Below are 24,510 nucleotides of genomic sequence, written 5' to 3'. Positions count from 1 at the left end.
TTAGACAAGATTGGTTCTTTTTTAGTATATCATTTCAGTGGAAGAACGTAAGAATGGCCATACTGGGTCAGACCAAATGTCCATCTAGCCCAGTATCCTGTCTTCCGACAGTGGCCAATGCCAGATGTCCCAGAGGGAATGAACAGAACAGGTAATCATCAAGTGATCCATCCCCTCTCGCCCATTCCCAGCTTCTGGCAAACAGGCCAGGGACACCATCTCTGGAAAGCTAATGTGGTCTTCGTATGCATCAGGCGAGGTATTTCCATTAGAGATAGGGAGGTTTTAGTACCATTATACAAGGCACTGGTGAGACCTCACCTGGAATACTGTGAGCAGTTCTGGTCTCCCATGTTTAAGAAGGATGAATTCAAACGAACAGGTACAGAGAAGGGCTACTAGGATGATCCGAGGAATGGAAAACCTGTCTTATGAAAGGAGACTCAAGGAGCTTGGCTTGTTTAGCCTAACTAAAAGAAGGTTGAGGGGAGATATGATTGCTCTCTATAAATATATCAGAGGGATAAATACCGGAGAGGGAGAGGAATTATTTAAGCTCAGTACCAATGTGGACATAAGAACAAATGGATATAAACTGGTCATTGGGAAGTTCAGACCTGAAATTAGACGAAGGTTTCTAATCATCAGGAGTGAAGTTTTGGAATAGCCTTCCAAGGGAAGCAGTGGGGGCAAAAGACCTATCTGGCTTTAAGATTAAACTCGATAATTTTATGGAGGAGATGGTATGATGGGATAACATGATTTTGACAATTAATTGATCTTTAAATATTCATGGTAAATAGGCTCAATGGCCTGTGATGGGATGTTAGATGGGGTGGGATCTGAGTTACTACAGAGAATTCTTTCCTGGGTATCTGGCTGGTGAATCTTGCCTATGTGCTCAGGGTTTAGCTGATCGCCATATTCGGGGTCTGGAAGGAATTTTCCTCCAGGGCAGATTGGAAGAGTCCCTGGAGGTTTTTCGCCTTCCTCTGTAGCATGGGGCACGGGTCACTTGCTGGAGGATTCTCTGCTCCTTGAAGTCTTTAAACCACGATTTCAGGACTTCAGTAGCTCAGACATAGGTGAGAAGTTTTTTGCAGGAGTGGGTGGGTGAGATTCTGTGGCCTGCGTTGTGCAGGAGGTCAGACTAGATGATCATAATGGTCCCTTCTGACCTTAATATCTATGAAATCTATAATAGCCATTGATGGACCTATCCTCTATGAATTTATCTAGTTCCTTTTTGAACCCTGTTATAGTCTTGGCCTTCACAACATCCCCTGGCAAGGCGTTCCACGGGTTGACTATGCATTGTGTGAAAAAATGTGTCCTTTTGTTTGTTTTAAGCCTGCTGCCTATTCATTTCATTTGGTGACCTCCTAGTGTTTGTGTTATGAGAAGTAAATAACACTTATTTACTCTCTTCGCAGCAGTCATGATTTTATAGACCTCTATAATATCCCCCCTTTTTTCCAAGCTGAAAAGTCCTAGTCTTATTAATTGCTCCTCATACAGAAGCCATTCCACACCCTCTAATAATTTTTGCCCTTTTCTGAACATTTTCCAATTCCAGTATATCTTTTTTGAGATGGGGCGACCAGATCTGCATGCAGTATTCAAGATGTGGGCATACCATGGATTTATATAGAGGCAATATGATGATATTCTTCAAGTGATTGCTCATGTGTATTCCACAATAGGCATGCGTGCTCACCACATGCACCGATGTCAGAAGTTTTTCCCATAACAGTACCAGTAGGGGAGCGCCCCTAGCAACCCCTGGAGTGGCGCCTCCATGGCACGGTATAAGGGGCACTGCGCGCTCCCCCCAACCTCAGTTCCTTCTTGCCGCCAGTGAAAGTGCTTCCAAGTTGATCTACTCCAGCTTTGCTGCAGCTCTTCCCCAGAACTCTTGTTCGTTCAGAGTATGATACCTGTAGTTAATTTGATTAGTTTTAGTTTAGATTAGTTAGTGCGCTTGGGCCGGGGCAAGTTTTACATGCGACACTTGTAGGCGACCGATGCCAGTAAGTCATCCACACGTGGACTGTTTTCACTGTTTGGGTGAAACCCATCTCAGCGATTGCTGCAAGATTTGCAAATCGTTCAAGCCTCGGACAGAGAGAGAGACATTAGGCTCCAGGCCATCCTGATGGAGTCGGCGTTGACCCCAACTCAGCGCACTGCTCCAAATTGGCACCGGGTACCACGATGTTGGTGTGCAGTGACCCCCCACTGCCATCTACCAGTTGGCATCGCTCCCCATCTGCGGGGCATGCCAAGAAGGCTAAGAAGAGGCCTTCTCCACTGCGGCACCAGAGCAAGACTGATGGAGAGGCTAGACCCACGTTGGGCAGTCCTCGGTCCCCATCGGCCTCTAGGCCTCTGACTCAGGTCGAGTAGAGTAGCCCGGCCCATTTGGAGCAGGCTTCCCTGGATGTCCAGATGCCCTGCATGCCAGAGGCCCTGCAAGTGGCCCAGGAAGTTATGTGCATGCCGGTTCCAGCACTGCTAATGTTGGCCCCACAGTCCAGAGGCAAACTGCCGCTGGGATCTCTGCATTCACCTCGACTTGGTATCGGTCGCGGGAATATTCCCAATGCCGTTCGCCGTTCAGCAACCATCCCATGCGTAGTCCATGGAGGTCGCCGTCGACCCCCACCAGGTTGTCTGGCTGGGTTCCGACTGACAGAGACTTCAGGCACTGCTCCACCTCGAGGAGCGGACACCGACGGGACTGAGGCAGATGACGCTGAAGGTCCTCGTCTCAGAGGGGCTATAGTAGCCAGTCGCGACACAAACGTTGACACCATTCCTGTTCGTCGTCTCGCTCCAGGACCCCACCACGGCACTGCTCCCACAGCCCTGGGCGTCAATCGCCATTGCCTCCTGTCATGGATCCGCCCGCTGGAGCCAATCGCAGAGCAGCTACTACAGGCGGTATCATTCCTCCACGTCAGGATCCTGGTGCCGCCACTTCTCCCGGTCTGGGGACAGCAGCAGGTCGTATGTCAGCCCGGCCTCTCTTCACAGTCGTCCATCGATGGGTCAGGCCAGACAGCCTGCTCTGCCAGTGCCACAGAAGGCAGCCTCCATGGTGTCCATGAGAAGGGCGTTGTGGCTCCTGCTGTCTGGGCTGTCCAGTGAGGCACAGAGTTCCTTGCAGGACCTCCCGTTTGATGGCAAGTCTCTTTTTGCGGAACAGACGGACATAAAACTGCATGGCCTGAAAGACTCCCACATGATCCTCCAGACATGAGCAACACATCTCGAAGAACACCAGTTATGGAAAAGGTAACTGTCTTTTTTCTGTCTTATTATCTATCCCTTTCTTAATATTTCCCAACATTCTGTTTGCTTTTTTGACTGCCCTTTTACATTGAGCGGATTTTTCAGAGAACTATCCATGACTCCAAGATCTCTTTCTTGAGTGCTAACAGATAATTTAGATCCCATCATTTTTATATGTATAGTTGGGATTATGTTTTCCAATATGCATTACTTTGCATTTCATCTGTTTGTTACATAATAGGTTGGTTAATAATTAAAAAAAAATTAAAATTCATTCATAAGGAGTCAGTTAATTTTACACCTAAAATAATATTTGCACTAATTCATAAGGTTTTACAAACATGTTGGCAAAGACACAAGGTACCATAGGAATTGCCACAACATTGTATTTCCACCCACCATAAACAACACTGAACTACACAAAATACTTCCACCTCCCTCCAGGGGTTAACAGCTAGATGTCCAACTGCACAATTTCAGGCCTGAAACTCAAAATAAGAACAGGCACCACTGACAATATTGCCCCAGCTGTTTGCATTTTGTATTGGATGCCTTGCTGGCTGTTCAAACTGCTGAGCAAATCTTTGCACTTTAGCTCACACCCACTGCTTTCCTCCTTACTCTTACAAACACTGTGGAAAATACAACATGCTGGTATAATCTTTGGCATGTTTTTTTCTGCTGTGACCAACCTGTTCCAGAGTGCTGTCTACCTTTCAAATAACCAAATGTACTGTTCACGGTCATCCTGCAACTACTGAGGTTGTAGTCAAACTGGTCCTTCCTTCTGTTCAAGAGGCCTGTGAATAGTTCATTAGTCAGGGAAGCAGAGTGGTAAGCTGGGTCCCCCAAGAGCAATGACCACACCATCAACGTCCATAGTGTTTCCAGGAATAAACAGTCCTTTCTCTATTAATTTAAATAGAGCTGAGTTCTGAAAGATCCTAGCATTGTGGAACCTTCCTGACCACCCAGAATTTAACCAAGCCTTTGGAGCACCATGGAGAAATATGCCTGCTTGTTTATGAATTCTAAGCCCTAATGGTGGGGGGAGGGGCAAATAGTATGCATGGGTCCCATCAATTGCTTCGATACAGTTTGGGAATCCCCTATGTGCAAAGCCATCAGTAACCTCCTGAGCATTACCAAACTTTGTAACTTTAAAATTGTGACTGGTGTGGAGAAAGTGAATAAGGAAGCATTACTTACCCCTTCACATAACATAAGAACCAGAAGTCACCCAATTAATAGGCAGTAGATTTAAAACAAACAAAAGGAAGTACATCTTCACACAGTGCACAGTCAACTTGTGGAACTCATTGCCAGGCTATGTTGTGAAGGCCAAAACTATAAGAGAGTTCAAAAATGAACTAGATAAGTTCATGGAAGAATCAATGGCTATTCATCAAGATGGTTAGGTTTGTAACCCCATGAGCTGGGTGTCCCTAGCCTCTGATTGCTAGAAGCTGGGAGTGCATGATGGGATGGATCACTCGATGGTTGCCTCTTCTGTTCATTCCCTCTTAAGCAACTGGCATTTGCCACTGTCAGAAGACATGATACTTGGCTAGATGGACCAGTGGTCTGGCCCAGTATGGTCATTCTTATGTTCTAACCCAGTGCAACAGTACCTTTTCCATGGCATCACACACCTGCATGACAATGGTCCCAAAGCTGATTTCACCACACCAAATTGGTTCATACAGATCAACTGCATTCAGGAGTGGATAGCTTCTGGATGACAGTTGCAATCAGCTTGTTCTTGAGTATGGGGCACCGCATGTCAGTGGACTGCTTCTGCAGCTCCCGGGTTAGTTCAGCTCATCGCAGGTAGTCATCCAAACTCTGCAGAATGATCTCTTCCCACCAATCCATGCTGGTTTTCCAAACCCAGATATGGCACTGCATGCTGTGAAGATGCTTCAGGAACTGGTCCTCTACTATGAATTGCTTGGGATCATCTTCTTCCTCGTCCACATCCCAATTCCACTGCTACTGAAGACCCTCCTGATACTAAAGGAGCTGCTGCTGCCACCATATCATCTGCTCACTTGTGCAGATGGTGAAGTCCAAAGTCAAACTCATCTGGCTTTACGTGCTGAAACACATGCCAAGCAGCCTCTATATATTTGAGGTTGACAGCAATGCCATGGAGCAGTTGGGTCCATACTGGCCAACAACAATTCAAAAATGGCACTAGCCCAACCATAAAGGAAGTAAAGGATGAAGACAGCTGAATCATGGCATTTTTAAAAATTTGAACTAGCCTGGCATCTACTATGCATCCCATAATGCACACTCAGCACCAAAGGCCCATGGGATATCCTCTAAGAATGCCATGCCATCAGTCCATAGCACACCACATGTACTTACAGAGGACACACCAGCCCTAGTGCTGAGGCTTCCGTGTGGCATGTTATCTGATGTACAGCAAAAAGTTGGGTGTTGTGTAGACAAGCACTTAGTGAGGCCTGTTTCAGTGGAATGGATATCAAGGTGAGGGTTAGAGTAGGGGAAGTCAAGGCATTGGGCAAGAAAAACTGCACGAAGATCTTAAAAATAAAAAAGAAGAGGGAAATAGGTTGATAGAGATGTCAGGCTGAGTTAGGTCACATTCACAGCCCAAAGGTTAAAGTAACTGACATGCATATAGAAGAAGCTGGAGATCAGAAACTCTGTTTTAATTTGCCTGGATATACACATTAAGGACCCAATCTAAGTTGTTATAGGGTTCATATAAACTCCTAATAGACAGACAATGGGTAATGGCTGAGTTAAATTTAAGAGTTTAAATTGTTGCTAAAAGTTACAAATGTATAGATAAGTACTCTGTTCTTCATTTGCATGTTGTGAAAAGATAAGGAAGGTCCTTGAAGTGGATTTGGAAAATAGTTAGCTCTTCAAAGAGTGACTTTTAAATCTTAAAATGGTAGAGAACAGTAAATGACAATCAGCAATATCTTTTGGATTTCTAGACATTAGAGTCATTAGAATGCTGATCACTCGGCCAACATGAAGAACTATGAGAATCAATATTTTTTTCCTGGAAATTTGTCCTGTAACTCTAGCTAAAATATGTGAACTTAATTCCATTGATAAAAATGTTTAATAATGTAGCCACATTCTATAGAAAAGTAGTGTGCAAAATGGAGGGAGAGGGTATGATTTGTTTTGAGACTCAGCTTCTGCCAAAATATTGCTGGAACAGAGCCATTAAGGAGCAGAAGCAGCATTTGCTACTGAGTCAGAGATAAAAACAGATATGACAGCTCTAACTTAATTTCCCCCCAATCTATTATTAGTTCTCACTCTCATCTGTAAAGCACTTTCATAATTGTATGATTGATGTGTAAAAATCTCAGTGCCTTCTTATGCTTTTATTGCTACACTTTCAGATTAATGTTATTAATTTAATCTGGTTTGCAATAAATAGTGGTTGTATAATTTCAGGATGCCATAATTAAGTTCACAGATAGAATAGGATGGCTCAGGGAAGAACATTCCCTTCCCTCCACAAGCTGTTATTTACCAATATAATATATACATGCACTTGGCATCAATTTTCAGACTATATTTCATAGGATGGAGGAATCAAGGAGTTCAAATTCCCCATCTGCCAATTTCCACCTGAGATCACAAGAGCATTCAGCATAAACCAATGACGCTTTTTCAGCATCCTAATTTTCCAACTGCTGCTTATGCTTTTCCCACCCTCCAGAAAGTGCAAGCCTTAGTTCAAGAATAACACAAAGACTGTTCACTTCAAATAAGAGTAAACAGGGCTGTGTTCTGGCAATACACTGTAATTTGCTAGTGTAGACAATCGTCATGAAGGTAGAGTGGAATGCTAGTCGTGAAATGAAAGGCTCTGAATTCAGATAGAAGCCCTTAGCCAGTCACAGTCGATTCAGGCTTGTCAGTTTAAATGCTCTGACTTTACAGTACTTTTGAAGAACAATGTGCCTCTGTATTTGATCATCTTACCCATCTTCTTTTATTTGGTCTCAGGATAGCAAGTCCCACACAAGGACTTGGACAAAATAGTAAGAGGTTACATGCAGTTACACTTCATCCAATATGTTAACACCTGCCTTGGGGTATACAGAAGTAAAAAAGCCCTTTAAAGGAAGAGTAGAACACTGGATCTTACCATTCCCTAACTTAAAAAACAAACCACCCAATACCATAAATCTGGGAGTGAGTTATTGCTAACTTCTAATTGGCTAGATTGCTAGTCTACACACAGTTACATACCTGTAGAGCAGTTACTTTGCAAAAAGCTGGTCTTGGGTACTGTGCTGAATGTAGTGACCAAAACAGATGTCTGCTAATGTAGGTGTGTTCATTTATTGCTGCCCACCTTCAACTAAACGTTTTCATAGCTTGCTGTATGTGAAATAAGGCACAGGGAGGATGGTTCTATCTGACAAAAAGCTACCATAGGTAACAGCTGTCTTTACTGTTTAAGAGGTTAAAGATTTCATGGAAATTGACAGTAGGCTATTCAATCTCCACTCCTGCGTTTTTTTCCAAGGGGCCACTCAATGGGTAAGGGGAAAAAAATTCTTTGTCACGACTGTATCTCTCCTACACAGAGAAGCTCTTGCGCCAGCACTTAGCTATCTTTTCACATTCACTGAAATAAACTGTAAGGGAGAAAAAGAGCCACAATAAATATGTTTCACAGCCTGCACTTGTAAATATTTCATATGACAAATTTAGAACTTTTATAAGATACGTTAAAGCTCTGTACACAAATTCTTAACAGGGACAAAGTCAAATGACAATTTTAATAGACTTTAGAACAGAGAGTGTACGAGTATAAAACACTGGTTTGTATTTCAAAAGTTGCAGGAAGAGAACCAGTCATTTTAAACAGTCTTCTACAAAACATATGCCAGTAGATTACATAAAAGACACTATATACAATATAAAAGAGCAGAAAACAATCCTCACTGTAAAAATAATTTAAAACAAAATCTTTCAATTTAAAATATCTCCTATAACACAAACTAATACATTGTGACATGCAAGTGAAAATTAAACATACTGCATTCTTTAATGTAGCCAAATAAAATCCGACATAAAATTTGGACCATGAGACAACATGCCAACATTTTTTAGATGAACACAGAAGGCCATTCTTAATACATTTGAAAGTCTCTGAATTACTTAACTGATTTTATGTTTAAAGAACAGCTACTATACATATTCCAAAATGTAATAAATATTAAAGCAAAGTATGAATAACCTACAGCTGTAGAGTTCTTTTGGGTCAGTGTTGCAAGAAAGTGGTTTATAGAAAACAAATGCTTCACTTGCTACTATACTGTGCAATTTTGCAAAATATTTAATTCTAAAAGCATGGAAACAAATCTACAGTTGAAAAAAGTATGACATCCAGTTTTAAGGCAACCTAGCATTTGAAGATACACTGTAGGAGCCAATTTCAGTAGCTGATTTGCTTTCTAGTACAAAAACACTGAACTAGTAGATAATAAGGTATCATTCTCCAGACAGGAGACAGAACCTCAAAGAGGCACGCTTTCTAGTTGAGTTATGGTTACACTGCATTTTACCAACTACTTTAGAAGTGTAAGCAGCTAATTGCCAACTTTTTGTGTAACAGAAAAGGGAGAAACTAGTTCAAATGATAAGCACTCAGATATTTGGGAAAAGATCTTCCCCTCCTTACATTCTCCTAGAAGTAAGATTTACAAATTCATAATAGTTTGCATTTTAACAGCTTGACAGTTTATCAGAAAGGATTTATGCAAGCTGTACTACACTGATAGACCTTTTATACAAGAACTTGAAAAACTTCTGCAGTTAGAGAATCCAATTTGTTTCTTTAAATAGAAACAAATATTTTCATAGCATTTCTTATTGTCTTGTTATAGTTTTATGAGCCAATATAGACAACGCTTCATGTCCACAGGAAATATCAGTCATCCTTCAAAAATGCTAATTAAGCATGATGCTCTTCAGAGCACTTTATATAAGTCTCAGAAAGGCAAAAACATTTTCAAGTGCTCTCTGTCTTGTTTTATTTTTCACTATCTACTGACACGGTCTCAAATATTCAAAGTAACAAAGCAAAAAGTAGCTGCCACAGAAAGTCTTGAAAAATGCCAGTGTTTAATGACAGATTATAAAAGAATGAAAGAATTAGCAGAAGCACAAAGAGGTTATAAATAAACCAAACTGTTATAAGCCATGAGGCGTAAAAATACCATTCTTTGGTCTAGATTAGCTGTTCCCTTTTTATTAGTTTAACATTCCAATGGCTTTTTCAAAACTGCTTAAAAATAATATATGATCTTCACTAAGCAAAAATACTGTATGTGTGCATGTATATATACACACACAGATGCCTGATCACACAAATAAACTTAATAAAAGTGAACATAGTGACAATTACTTAAAGATACTCTTAGTACCTTTTTTAAAATAAAACAATTAGTGTTGAATGCAGTTACAAAATTTTATTGAAAAAAGTTTTAAAAAACTGCATGAAAATCTGTTTTAGTTGTTTATGAACATTACATCCTTATGGTTTCCTTGCTTTAAGTTCAGAAGTAAACATTCATTTCAACATGCTAAAGCTGGTGGAAAAGTTCCTGTAACCAGTCAATGATTACTTTACAATTTGTTTGATGGACGATCAATTCCTGCAGCTTCATTTATATAAGCTGGTTCACCAACTGCATCTTGAACCACTCCATCTTCCCCAAATCCAGTCTCCTCTTCTCTCTCTGGAGCATCCTCCTCCTCCATGCCATTATAGAATTCTTCAATCTCACTTTCATCTTCTACATCTAAGCTTGGACTATGACAAGAACCACTATCACTACTACTCCCACAAGAACTAGATGATAGGACATCGTCTTCAGAGTCTGAGTATACCTCAGCCCCATGGAAAATGTAGCGATTTGGTGGTAAAAATAAGTATTGAGTACCTGGAAATACATTTAATCAATTAAGAGTAATCTGCTTAATTGTTAATTAAAAATAAATTTTGATGCAGTGCAATCTTTCTAACCACAAAACCTATTTCCAAATGTGCAATATTATGCAGAAATCTAACAGGAACAAGTTATAAGACCATTATAGTCCAGTATCCTGCATCTAGTAGTGACAAATACCAGATACAGCATAGGAAAGCAAGGCATTCCTTTCCTCAGTCTTCCCATAACATATACTTGTTAAATACAAATTATGCATTACTGTACAAGAAAGGGATAATGCTTTCCTGATTTCCACTTGTGATCAATTTCAGCCCTAAAGCATGAGGCTGAGTTATCCATAACGGTATTGGTTTTCAAGGCTTTCAACATTAATATTCATGATTACCCAGTTCTTTAAAAAAAAGAAACAACCCAACAATCTCACACACTTGCAGTAATGAATTCTACAGATAATGAAAAATATTTATATATTTAATGTTACATTCTAAACTTACTACGCTTTCATTTCAATGCCTCTGTTCTTGAAGTCTATTCCTTTTAGTGCACCAATGCATTTTGTTCACTTTTATTGAAACAGCACCATATGCTTTCTTACAAATTATTCATGACTATCCCCTAAATCTCTTCTCTTCATTCAGAGAAGATAGGCATATTTAGGAAATTTCTTAAATGATGTGTACTTTATGTTTCAGACATCTTGTTTGCCAGCTTTCTATCTAATCTGTTTTAATCCAACTGAAGTTTCATATTCTGGTAGAGTGTTAATTTCATCAGTTCTCTTGCTTTGGTATACTGACCACCATTTCCATATCGACTCACTGGAGTACCTTTTCTTCACTCTGAGAAGCAATGATTAGATTCTAAACTCTTTAAAATAAGAAGTGTTGGTTTTAATGGAGGTAAAACATCATGTATGCATACTATACTGCATAGTTTAAAAACAAAAGAAAATTTCACAACAAAAGAATGGCAGTGTGTTTATAGCCCAGCTCTTTTCATTACTTTCTTACAGCAAGCACTTGTCTTTCCCAGCTCTAGAAATGTTTTCCTAGACTCTTATGCACTATTAAATATTACAATAGCATAAATCTGGACATTATACTGGGTGCTGTACAAATAGAGATAAAGACACAGTCTTTGCTGCGGAGAATTGACCATCTAAAAGCTTGTCAATGCCAATTCATTTTGTAACAGTGAAATGGTAATTTCTATGTATTTCATGTCACCAGAACATTCAACGGGCTATGCAACAGAATTACCATAGAGATTTGCAGAAACTCCAAAGTTTCTTCAAACTATTACAACTAAAAATGAGTAGGATGAAGTGCCGGTATTAATATCTCACAGCATCACTATTACTGCGTGTAATTACAGTGACAGTTTGAGAAATTAAATGTCACTTACGAGATTTGCTTCCCACTCAATATGATGCTTTTGTCACCCAAAATACTGCAATATAGCCATTATACTGAAATGTAAATAAAACTTCTGTTCAATGTTTTTATAATTTAGTGTGTGAAAAGATTAACAAATTAATGCTTCACCAAAAGTAACTTTGGCAGAGCAATTAAAAGCTTTGGCTTTTGATAATCTCCAACTCCCTGAATCTTGCTTTTCCCCCCCACAGTACGCTTTAATAACTTAGTTGTTTATTTCATGTAGGAAAAAGAGAAAGGATTCTTCAGTTTCTCTTCAGATTCTTCCCATGGCTCTAGTCAAATCGTGCATTTTTCATTGTCACTACACATAGACTACTTCCTGCTTGCTTCTCTAAAATAGACTTTACTTCATATATTACTGAAGTGTCTCCTGAAACAACGTTCTCTACTGCCTCAAACAAATTAAGAACATTTTACTGCTTTAAAATACTTAAGGTCTCATATCCTACATATGAAAATCAAGATGGTTGATTGTGAGTTTACACTTACCATCAAGCCGCTTGCTAATTTGTTCTTTTGCAAATTTGTTTGCCAAACATTTCCTCAATGTTTCAACAGATGAAGTTATTTCATTTTTCTCTTTATTTTCCTCCTTGTTAGATCTATTATCCTTCATATGTTCTGAGTTGATTAACTGGCCAGTAATACTTTCAGAGTTTTCTGAGCATGCTTGTGCTTCTTGCAATTTATCCTCCATGCAATTCCCTTTAGATTCTGAGGCAGGATCAGAATTTTCTGCCTTACTCTGAGAGCATCCAACTGAAGGTACCACTAATGGATCTGGTGGTGTAATTCTGTTTGGTGAACTAGAGTCTTCAGAAATTTTTAAAGGGGTAGGTGGTAACTCAGCTGAATGCATTTCAAGTTCCTTGTGCATTCGTGAAGGTTTTTCTGTTATTTCTGAAAGTTTTACTGAGTTATAGCAAAGTTTTGTATATTCACCACCTAGCCTTTGACATAATTCATTAATAATGACATCACAGTCTCCAAGAAGTTCCACATCAAAGTGTAGATGAGGCAAAGGTTCCCTATTAATTAAGATCTGAGGCACTTCATGGGGGATGGAACCTACACACAGAAAAGATCAGTCACCACAAAACTTTAAAAATACTTATATTTCTGGTAAAGGCAAAATTCTTTAACAGCAGATAGAATGCACTAACATTACTGATAAAACAAAAGTTTGTTAGTTGGAGTTCTCCAAGTTCTCTCTATATGCCCACTAATGAGAGACTAAAACAAAGAAGTTTGAGAAGTAAACAATTAACTTAAAATCTAGTCAATTAAAAAACAGTAATTTCAGGTGTTATACCTGCCGTTAGTCTACCAACAATTTTGTGGCTTTATACTAATTTCCTTTTATTTTTTAAACAAGTGTTCCTCTACTTTGTTACTATGTAAAAAACCTATGCAAACAGAAGAAACTGATTACAGTGAAAAAAGTTACTGTCAAATGATCCAAGTAAACAAATAGAAAAGAGACTTCTCTAATCTCTTAGAAAAGTTACAATAATTTATGAATTACTTGAAACAATGCAAAAATTTTCAGAAAGAATTGTGACTTTCAGTTAATGATATCCCTTTAACTAGAGCAACAGAAACGTTCTGAGACTGCAAACCACATTGCATGCAAAGGATTGCTTAACCTGCCTGCCTTTTCATATTTGGAACAAAAAACTTGCTGACCCATCTTTGGTTCTTCAGATAGCTGACTAAAGACATCCAACTTTATCCAAGGATGAAGTAAGGAGAGAAATGATCTGTGAGGCAAAGCTTTACTCTATGGTCATAATTTCATGCTCCCCATTCAGCCTAAATGACAACTTACCTATGGAGGAAAGAAGGCCCACAGATAAAACAAAAACAGACGCTATAACAATGAACAACTGACCAGCAATTGTTCCAAACTAACATTTTTTAACTTGATAAGGCGTTAGTATCTCTTCACAAATTTGTACAAACGAACAGACAGTATTGGTAAACCCAGTGTACACCAGGCAAATAAACCATTGCTGACAATGATTTTCAGTACTTTCTGAAACAGTGGTGGGGCTAGTTTTGTCCAGTCTACACTAGCACAAACAGTTTTACACACCAGTTCTGGGGAACTCAAGGATACTAAAACTTCTAAACAACCACCATACACATTGCCTAGTTTTGCACAGTGCTTAAAAACAAAGGCTTGAAAATAAAGATTACATTTAAAGCGGACCTTGACAAAATATTGTCTTTTTTTTTTGTCAAGCCAGCACTCCCTATCAAACATCTGAGAGATTATAAATTTTTTTTATTATCCAAGTGCAAGGGGAGAAGAAAATCTGTGAAAAGCAGAGATGGCGAACTAAAACGTATAATGAAGTCAGACAAACCACCCGTGAAGTATTTTTGTGAAGAAATTTAATATTTTAGATTTTTGTTGCTTTGATACATTCCTCGTCACTTATTTAAAAAAAAAAATTTAGATTTGTTTTGTCCCTCTTATCAGATTTGTATAGGAAACTTTCCTTAATTATATGCTTGAATTAGAAAAAACAAGATAATCAGTCCAGCTTCCACACTGAACCAAAACCAAGGAAGATCTCAAACATTTGTTGGGATTGTGTGGAACAGAAGCTAGATGGTGTGCATTATCTTACATTTTTAAATTTGTCTTCACCAGAAACTTTTGCATCAGAATGCTTTCTTTGTTATTCCCCGAAATTATTAGCAATAGCCACTTACTTGGAATCAGTGCTACTGGTCTTACTTTCAGTGAAGACCCAATAACAATAAGGAGATCAACTTCATCTTTGTCATACTTCATGGCCCTATGGAACTGCTCAGGTAAGTTTTCTCCAAAGAACACTATTTCTGGCTTCATGATGGCAAGTGGTTCATCAGGTGGACACCTGGGACATCTTGGAACAACCTGCATTTTAAAGGTTTCAGAGTAGCAGCCGTGTTAGTCTGTATCCGCAAAAAGAAAAGGAGGACTTGTGGCACCTTAGAGACTTACAAATTTATTTGAGCATAAGCTTTCGTGAGCTACAGCTCACTTCATCGGATGCATTCAGTGGAAAATACAGTGGGGAGATTTATATACACAGAGAACATGAAACAATGGGTGTTACCATACACACTGTAAGGAGAGTGATCAGGTAAGATGAGCTATTACCAGCAGGAGGGGGGGGGGGGATGCATTTCTACTGAATGCATCCGATGAAATGAGCTGCAGCTCACGAAAGCTTATGCTCAAATAAACTTGTTAGTCTCTAAGGTGCCACAAGTACTCCTTTTCTTTCTGCATTTTAAAATATTTCATTAATAATCATGGATCCAACTTTTTAACGAGAATCTCAAGTTTGAACAGTTCTTCATTGTCAAAATGTATATTGTGAAAGGTATTAAAAGTAGCTTCAGTAAGTTATGCAGTCTACTCAGTCTGTTTTTCTGCTCTATGCAGACCTCTTGTGCATCCCAAACTCTGCTGCTCTGCACACACAGTAGCATGTGAGTGACAGGGCAGTACTGGTTGGGTAGGAAGTACCCAAGAAAATATAACCTTTATTTGGCGACTTCTTTACTGAAGTCCAGAACTTAATTTCACACTTATCAAACATGGGCTTAGTCTACTACTACCCAGTACTAGCTAAATACATTACCATCAAGAAGAATTTATTCTAATATTGTTCTGACTAAACAAGAGTTATTAACTGCCAATTCCTGGAAGATGTCCCAGTATAAAGTAGCCTTCCCAATCAAAGTGTGTACTGTAATAGTTTTACGTTTATATAACCTTTCATCCTGAAGATTTTACAAATTACATGCATACAGCACCACTGAACTCTAGCAGATAGCCAGTTAACCACATCCTGCATAATAGTACAGGAATGATAAACTTTGCATTTTGACACCAGGGTAGACTCCCTTAATAAATTTTCAATTCCTGCACAGGACAGAAAAATGCAGCTCACTGGAAACTAGTTCTTTGAGAGTGTTGTCTCCATATCTACACTTGTGTAATGTCCACTCCACTGCAGCCACTGAGCTTTGGGAGCCTTCTGGAAAGCAGTGCCTGTTAAGGATGCACAAGTATCCTCTCACAGCTCTGAATGTTTGGAATGGACTTTATAGAAAGTTGATGCACCCCTAACTGCCTCAGTTCTTTCTGCTAAACTACAGAGTGCTAAGACTTGAATTTAGGAAAAGAGGGGAAGGAGGGTGAATATACAGAGACAACACTCTAAAAAAAACTACTTACTGCTGAATAATCTCTCTTTGAGGTGGCCGCTGCAGGTTCCCATTTGTAGTCTTGCATGCAGTACAACTCCTAGGAAGGAGGGCTGAGGTGTTCTCATTAAACAGACTCAGAACTGCCCTCCCATAGCAAGCATTAGATCTCAATGGCAGATCAAGAGACTAGTGCTGCATAAAAGTGTGAAGAGATCTCCAGGCAGCATCTGCAGACTTTTAAGCCAAAAACTTTGAGAGCCAATCTGAAAGCTCTATGGAAAAAAGACATCTTTTAAGTAGAGAACCATGAACTAGTACTGTGGGTGAGAGGCAGAAATAATGGAAGCTGGTGTCAGTATGTGGAACTTGAATTTTCTGATTAAGCTGGTTGGTTTCTGGAGGTCCACAATAGGACAAAAGCCATCTCTGAAAAACCAAAAATAGATTTTTTTCCCCTTTGTATTGAGGTGCTCTCTCTGCAATTCCAGTCTTTACACAAGGAATCCACTTCTGCTCTGAACAGATTCTCACAAGAGGGATCCCAGAGAAGTGAGATGGCATGAGGGCTGGAAGATGGTATGGAGTGAGGTTGGATCACACATCCAGACTAAATGGTCTCTAGTATCCCAAGCCAAAGGGAAATTAACCAAGTGCTCCCCAAAGGGGACAGAGGAGGAGGATGAAGTTGAAACTTGCTCTGGGCTCTCACAGAAAACTTCAGATCTGATGAACTGCTGATAAAGATGACGACAGAGCATTTAGCTGCTCTCTGCCTGAAGAGTTTTACATTGCTCTGACTCCTTCTGTTGATGCCAACAACAGCTCTCTGGAACTGCGGTTGGAAACTTAAGGATGTGTAAGGTAAAGTCTTTTGTGTAAGAAGGAAAAAGACATGGAGGCATTCCTTCTTTTAATCTAGATTAAGGGGTCCCAGAGACCAAGTAATGGTATCCTTCATTCTCTCCAGGTCTCATTCATCTTAAGGCTAAAAAACCCATTCTCATGGGCCTGAATCTCAGACAAAAGGCTCAATGACTTGTGACAAATATACTCTTTCAGTGAAACAGCTGACGCCACTATCCAGTCCAAAGTGTCTGAAACATAAGTAGCTATGCTTCAGTGTTATACATCTTTCAGTTATGAGCTTCTCCACTAATTCTCAGGAAGATGATTGTTAAGGGGGAGCATCTGTTTCAAAAGCTGATATTTGATATTGAGAAGTTAAAGGGGACTTTAAGGGGAGGGATAGCTCAGTGGTTTGAGCATTGGCCTGCTAAACCCAGGGTTGTGAGTTCAATCCTTGAGGGGGCCATTTAGGGATCGGGGCAAAAATTGGGGATTGGTCCTGCTTTGAGCAGGGGGTTGGATTAGATGACCTCTTGAGGTCCCTTCCAACCCTGATATTCGATGATTCTATAGCTAGAATAGATAGTTGGTCACTCAAATTCCCAGGGTACCTCAGAGTAAACTTCTCCATACACCCATCCCCCAAAAATTATTCCTGCTGGCATCCTTGCTATTGGAAAGGAAGGTCCATCCTGACTTGGAGCTTTTTACTGGCCACTGACATTACTAATGGACCAGGGATAGGAGAGAAAAGAAAAATTCCTTTTTTTAAGTATGTCCAAAAGTTGGTGCATCTTTTTCTGGACTTATTTCTAATTCTAGAACCTCTGCCACATGTCCTAGTAACTCTTGAAATGGCCTGAAGTAATTAGAAGTAAAACAGAAATGATGTCCTCAGGAAAAGTTGAAGAGAAAACTATATCTTCTTCCTCAAGAGTTCATTCCAGGTCTACAGCTCCTTCTTCCTCTTACCTAGATAGGTGGTCATGGATACTGGACAGCAAAGAACACAGTGCCACTGGTGATGTTAAAGGTGGACGACAACACTCTAGCTGTTTTAGGAGAGGCAGAGAAGCAAAGGCAGAAGAATGAAGTAAAGCAGCAAAATTAAGAGATTTTTACAATGCTGTCTATCATAGGTTAAAAGGAGGTCTCTGCTGATAAGCTGTCTGGAATTTTCATTTCCTATCCCCTTTGATTTAGAATGAAATCTGGTTGGAGAAGGAGCAAGGCTAAAAAAAATAGTCAAAATTTGTTAAGAATTAAAGGACCGAGGAAACTGGCAAACTCCAATTTTTTATCTAGTAGGAAGTTGGAAAGAAGGGAAAAGAAGAGTGGAAACAGTCTCCTATAAGGACTTAGGACTGAAAGCTATTTATCTGAAGGAATGGGGAGGGAAGTCCTTGTTAGAGGCAAAGGGGGTGCTGAAGCAGAGAACCACCTGGGGTTTCTGAGCTAGGTGAGAGTTTCCTCCTGTGGAGGGAGCCATTAACTAGCCCCTAAAATAAACATTTTGGGGGGGCAGTGGAGAACTAAGATACAGAACCAGACAGGATTGGGGATTGGAGAGATCGTTCCTCCCTAGGAAGAAGCTTGCTATTGGAGCAGTTTGAAGAACGGGAGGGGGTAAAACCAATTTTTGGGCATTTTCTTTTCCTCTGATTGACCTATTCTTTGCTCTTGGAAGCCACGTTCAGCAGTGGACACATTAAACTGCAATAGAAAACACACACCCACCAACTGTCTGGGATTATTTAAAAAGTCAGGTCCTGCCACAGGAAGATAGTCCTAAGTGGCTCCAAGTAGTTTTACAGCACTGCTGCAAATAGAAGGAACTGCAAGAGCATGGAGGTGAGCCAGAAAGAGAAGCCCTTTTGACCTTACTGCTAGGCACTGCACTTCTAAACATGCTGTAAAATTTCCTAGCAAAGAAAATGCGTGTCTTCCCTAAAGTTTTCTAGGACACTATCTACCAGAACTACTGCTAGAATACAAGGAGATGTTGCAGGGAGAGGAAGTGGAGGCAATAACTAAAATAATATTAATCCTGACTGGATAGAATAGGGAGAGCCCAAAGAAAAGTCTCTGTTTTTCTGGTACAAAGGCAGAAGACAAGGCTCTGGGCATCAGTGCAGTGATCCAAGTGTGTCAGCAGAGGGACAGCTGGCAACTAACAGTCAAACAAACGAAGCCATGAGAAGCCTCAGTGATGTCAGATTTGGAGTTGAAAACCCACTGATTCAGAGCTGAGGGAGCAACAGGTACCCAGGCAGGAGAAATAGTGCTTATATAGAACATTCCTAATAGCAATACAAATAACACTTTATTCATGGGCATTATTGCACACTTCAAATATTACAAATAACCCTCAGAGTGCTGCAGTCACCTCAAAAAGGCCTGTCACATCTCAACTGTAGTTCTATTTTTCAATTTAAACTTTACAGTAAACCTCCTATTTGTCAAATAACCTTCTTCCTCTTATATCATTATATTTGAGAGTGAGTTTCAATGTTTATGGTCCTTGCTTTTTTAAACGAGAAATTAAGACTAACTGTGGATACACTAAGCATTTGTGGCAGAACCATCTGAGAAGTGGCCTCTAACTAGACAGGCAGAGACCCATCTCCTAGGCTAGGACTCCACTTGTGTAAACAAGTTCTCTTCCCTTTCCAGATCCTCCTGGCCAGCTAAGCACCTTCTTAGAAACCCCTCTGCTCCTTGAAGGGGAGGGAATAAAGAGGGGGGCTGGGGGTAGGGTCTGTCCAATACACTATTGCACTACATTAGGAAGAGTAGTAGGAACTACTTGGCCTAAATCTGGAGCATGTCACACAACACAGAGAGCTAGAGAGATATGACAATAGCTTCAAACAAGCCTTTGAAAATGTGTGTCAAAGGGCCCATTTGATTCCCCATCTTTTTAACAAAGGATGCAAGAACAGCTTTATAATTTTATCAGCTTTACTTACATATGTCGTGTGCTGTTTATCAAATTTTACCGAGACTGAACAAAACTTCCTTGGAACATTTAAAGGAACACTCAGGTTAAAAATATTTGAAGAGTTCCTTACCTGCATTACTATCATCATCATCTTACATTAATAAAACCAAGACAGTGTTAAATCCACTTTATTTTTTTAACCATTTGTATTCTGTTCAACTAATTATACAGTGAAACTAGATAGTGAAATTAATTAGAAATGTATCCGGTTCCCATATAATAGTATTTGGATTGCAAGTGCTGCAGGAAAATCTTGAAATATAAATGTAAGTGTTTTGAATTTAATGAAACATTTCTAGTGCACGTTTAATACATATATTTAAAAAGCAGAAGCTGACAGTTGTCCTTGAAGTAATTGGGGATGTTTCTGTAATAACTTCTTGAAAGACTGTGACCAATTAAGTTTTTTTTTTTTACCTGATTAAAAATGTCTCCTCGAACAGCTTCACAGTCAACTTTGTATTTACAGATGAGGCAGGAAGCGGTTGCAAAGGAACCTGAAAAAAAAATAAAATATATATATATATATATATATATATATATATATATATATATATATATATATATGGATGAAGGCGGTGTGTGTTAAACTATACAATAGTGACAGTTTGACAAAAATATTATATGGTCTCACATGATGACTTACATGTGGAACAAATGTCTCAAAAAAAAGTCAGTTAACTGAACTGAAAGATGGAAACACTTATTTGGTAATATATTTTCTGAGAGAAACCCTCCATTTGAGGCATTTGGGCTATGCCTCTCTTCCTATAAATACCAAGAGCAGTTCAGGCTTGGTCATGTCATGCCCCTTCCACTCTTGTGTCAGGTGAGTATTTCTAAAGCGTTAGGAGAAAAAACTAATTTTTTAGTAGATTAGAATATAACTTACTCTACTACTTTTTTTTTAAGCAGAGCTAGCTATATAAAGGAAACCTGAAGGATGCCTTCATATAGATAGCTGGAGAATTTCTTGTGGTGCAAACTAAGGTATGTGCACAAGGATTAGTTACTGAAAAGTAATCAGGAAACTAGTTTTCCATTTTGATTCTCCCTTTTTTCTAGTCAGAAATACTTATTATGCAGCAAGCAGTCAGTAAAAGTTAGCAAGGAGAGAGAGAGACCAGAATAAAGTGTTCAATTTCCCCCCAAAGTAGTAGTTGTAAGTAGGGTCCTATCAAATTCACGACTGTGAAAAAACATGTCACAGACCATGAAATCTGGTCTTTTGTATACTTTTACCCTATACTATACAGATTTCACAGGGGAGACTAACATTTCTCAAAGTGGGGATCCCAACCCAAAAGGAGGTTATGGGGGGTTGCAAGGTTATTGTAGGGCAGCTGTGGTATTGCCACCCTTACTTGTGGCCCAGAACCTCGGCTAGTGTAAACTGTCGTGGCCCCATTGACTTTGTTGGAGCTACATCAATTTACACCAGTTGAAGATACAAGCCAATGTTCAACTTAATTGATAAATTCTACTAAAGTATATTTCTACTACTCTTCACACATTTAGCACATACCATGCTTTTTCCTATAGCTGTTGACACTTTGGGTAAAATGAGGGAAGAATAACTCTTCCTTTTACAACTCACAGAAATCAGCTTTGATTATGAGTCTTACTTCATTCAAGAGATTTCTGAGACTCTTCTTGTCATCCTAACTGTGGCCTGCAAGCTTGTCTTTATGAAGAGCAAATACAGGGAATTGGATTCCATAGGTTCAAATGTATGGGTTGCAAGAGCTTAATACGGAAGGGCAGATATACCTAACTGCTGATTTGGCATGGTGGTCTAGGAACTTAGGTAATCTACCAGACTTTTGTGAACCAATGTTTACAACACTGGGTTGCAAGATGTTTTAGGACCAAGTCTAGACCTTCTTGTAAGAAGTTCTGAAGAAGTAAAATGCTTAGTTTTGTGACACTAATGTTTTTACTTTGACACTAGTATGAAAACTTTCTCTAAACTCTTCCATAAGTCAAAAGGGTGGAAAGCTTAAATGAGTGTAGGAGAGCTTATTACTTTGAACAAGTATCCCATATTGTTTTGAACTTAACTAGGCTGTCAGGCTCCAGTAGTGGTTTCTGGGACAGAAGATCCTGTTTTCTTGGAAGATGAAGTAGCAGTGTGCCAACTATATTATGTCCAACTACCACAGTCTTCTTGGCCAGTTGGAGGTGGACAGTAATTATTACTGCTGCCTCCATTTTCTGAATCTCTCTTCATAGTGCAAGGAGGATGCAGTGGGAGGGGAAAAGGCATATAGTGATCTTTAGTCTGCTTCCCTGTTCTAGTTCCCTTCCCTTTGTGTTGACTGGGTGCAATAAGATCCACTTCACTGTGACCTAGTTCCCTGGATATCAGCTGTAATATTTCCTTTGGAGGAATGGTGGTCATGTGTCCTCTTATATAATGTTTTGGTCTTCTTGGGAGTAAGAAGAGAGGAAAGCTGAATGTTTGCACTTGCATTCCTGCTGTTTATTATGAGAGGAGGAGTGCTGGAGTTAATGTAAAATCCAGGAGAACCAAAATCTTGCTCTTGGATAGGACAAGAATAGAAAGGATGCCAGACTCCTTGCCAAGTGACTCAGTTAAGAACCTGAAACATTTCCCTTTAGAGCTTGGTCTACGGAATCAGGGGGATTTTTGGACATACTCCTGAAGTTTTTTTTTATTGGCAAATATGGTTTTCAGTTTACTGAATCCTGACAGCTGAAGAGAGCTGCCCTAGCAGAGGTGCTTAGAGTAGTATTGGTGAGGGGAAAAGTACAGATTCCAGGAAGTCATCCAGATTCTCAGCCCCTTCCTCCAGCAGAGCACGGGTCTGGGAAATGGGACCTACTGTGGCACACCTCATGGTTCTTGAGAATCTTGATGAAGGCAGAGCACCTTTCTGCAACTGTTTTCCTTGACCCACCATAAGAAGGGAGGGCAGAACAAGTACAGGCAAAAGTTTGTCAGGGAGCATGAGAGGAACAATGCCCTTGAAATTTCTGCCCCTTAGAGAAGAGAAGAGTTGGGGGAAGTTCTTGGTCCCTGCTCCTCCAAAATTTAGCTTTAGAAGTTCAGACTGCAATATATTGTACTGAATTGTTATTCTGTTTGCACTAGCTAAGTCTATCTGGCTGGAGGACAGAAGCCTTATGGAGAAGTCTGAACTGCCAATTCTATTGGAAGAGAGGCATAGACCCACTGTCTCAGAATGGGAGAAAGACCAAAATCTGGAAACTAATTCATGTATGACCTCAAGAAAGAGTAAACAGGCTCACAGGCTTTATTATAAATTCAGTTGTTCCTTTATTTAAAAAAACTGAAAATATATTGAACTAAACAAGTGAATATGGACAGTGTTTTAAAAAAAAAAAATGCAAAGTTGAAGTTGTCTGACTTATTCTGTCAGTAATCTTTCACAAAGAAACAGTACCAGTAAGTACAGGAGGTAACAAGACAGAAAAGCACATCCAGAGAAACATCATTTTTTCCATCTGACATCTAAAGTGGATTCAGATTCTTCTACCAACACACACACACACACACACACACACACACACACAATGTGTTAGAAGCCCCTGTGAGCAAAAATTCTGCTGAGAAGATAGAGATGAAGGTTATGGTGCCAAAAGACTGCTTTCTTTTCTCTCCTGCTGAGGGAAGTGAGGTAAGGAATACACACCAACTTAACTTCCTTTAGCAGAGATCCTGACAGCAATTTACAGCTGCTCCCTCCTTAGATCAAGCAGAAATCCAAAGGGAAGGCAGGCAGCAGATGTAGCAGCTGCCCTTCCTAGAAGTGACTCTCCAATGAGAAACAGAGGGCCACGTTAATGCAGAGAGATGCAATTTAAATCTCCATGTGGCAGCTTGGGTGAATCCAACCTCTGAAGTTAGAATCTGTACATGGCCTTTTCCCCCCATCCCCGTTTTGTTGGGTGTGATAGTGTACAGTGAATAGGTAGAAAAGAAACAGGCTTCCTCTTTTCCAAAATCTAAACTGGATATTAGTTTATTCACTTCTACAACCTATGGCACAAGTATAAAATGATTTACCAGTTGGTTTTAGTCAAATATTTAAGTGCAAAATAATATAAAAACAGTAAAAAGGAGATTAATATTAAAGATTTAATCTATTTAAAACAAATGAAAAGTTACTGTATTTTTTCTTTAAAGTTGATGTATACCTTCCTCAAAAACAGTTAGCCATCTGCAAAATTCAAATCTGGGTTTAACTGGTAAGTGAAAAATCCCTACAGTTTCCCCAATGTTTTTTGTCCCAAAAAGTTTTCATTCAGCTTTTTGGGGCTTAACAGGGGAAAAAGGGGTAGTTAAAATTTACCAACAGATTAAAAAATATAATAAAAACAAATATGCATATAGGTTTCTTTTCCCCCCCCTTAGCCAATAGTCCAGGGTTCAAATTAAAATAAAAAATTGTATACATCTTATGAAACAGAATATAAAATGGTACTGGCTACAACTCGAAATTAGAGATTTTTCATTTTTCTTCCAGACATTTGGTTCTGTTTTTCAGAATTATGCCTTCTAGTAACTTGATTTTTTTTAGTTCAAGATTTTAAGATGTGGAACCATCCACGCTAGAAAAGACCATATGACTCTTACCATTTAGGGAAACCACACAGGACACACTATCAGTTTTATGGTTCACCATTTTGTTGTTCTTGTTTATAACCTCTTATGATGGCCTTGTGTATTTTTCTTTGTATTTTTAATACTGATTTAGCCACTGTA

At 39.5% G+C, this 24,510-nt stretch overlaps 1 protein-coding gene across 3 annotated transcripts in view; it reads right to left on the bottom strand.

The window, feature by feature from the left end:
- Positions 1-7,081: 7,081 nt before the first annotated feature.
- SIRT1 (sirtuin 1) overlaps positions 7,082-24,510 on the bottom strand; it is a 28,600-nt gene continuing 11,171 nt past the window's right edge. For 2 of the 3 annotated variants that reach the window (XM_077821704.1, XM_077821702.1), the window contains 4 exons: positions 20,178-20,257; positions 14,423-14,609; positions 12,191-12,769; positions 8,053-10,253 (listed from right to left, as the gene is read on the bottom strand). In XM_077821704.1, coding sequence (XP_077677830.1) covers positions 9,937-10,253; positions 12,191-12,769; positions 14,423-14,609; positions 20,178-20,257 — 1,163 coding nt within the window. In that variant the 3' untranslated portion in view covers positions 8,053-9,936. Of the gene's footprint in view, positions 7,941-8,052; positions 10,254-12,190; positions 12,770-14,422; positions 14,610-20,177; positions 20,258-24,510 lie in introns of those variants that run through there. The other variant, XM_077821703.1, reaches the window with a different exon arrangement.

The sequence above is a fragment of the Eretmochelys imbricata genome, chromosome 7 (assembly GCF_965152235.1).
Source record: "Eretmochelys imbricata isolate rEreImb1 chromosome 7, rEreImb1.hap1, whole genome shotgun sequence".
Lineage (NCBI taxonomy): Eukaryota > Metazoa > Chordata > Testudines > Cheloniidae > Eretmochelys > Eretmochelys imbricata.
Note: the sequence above shows the minus strand (reverse complement) of the source record. Positions and strands in the feature narration are given on the sequence as shown.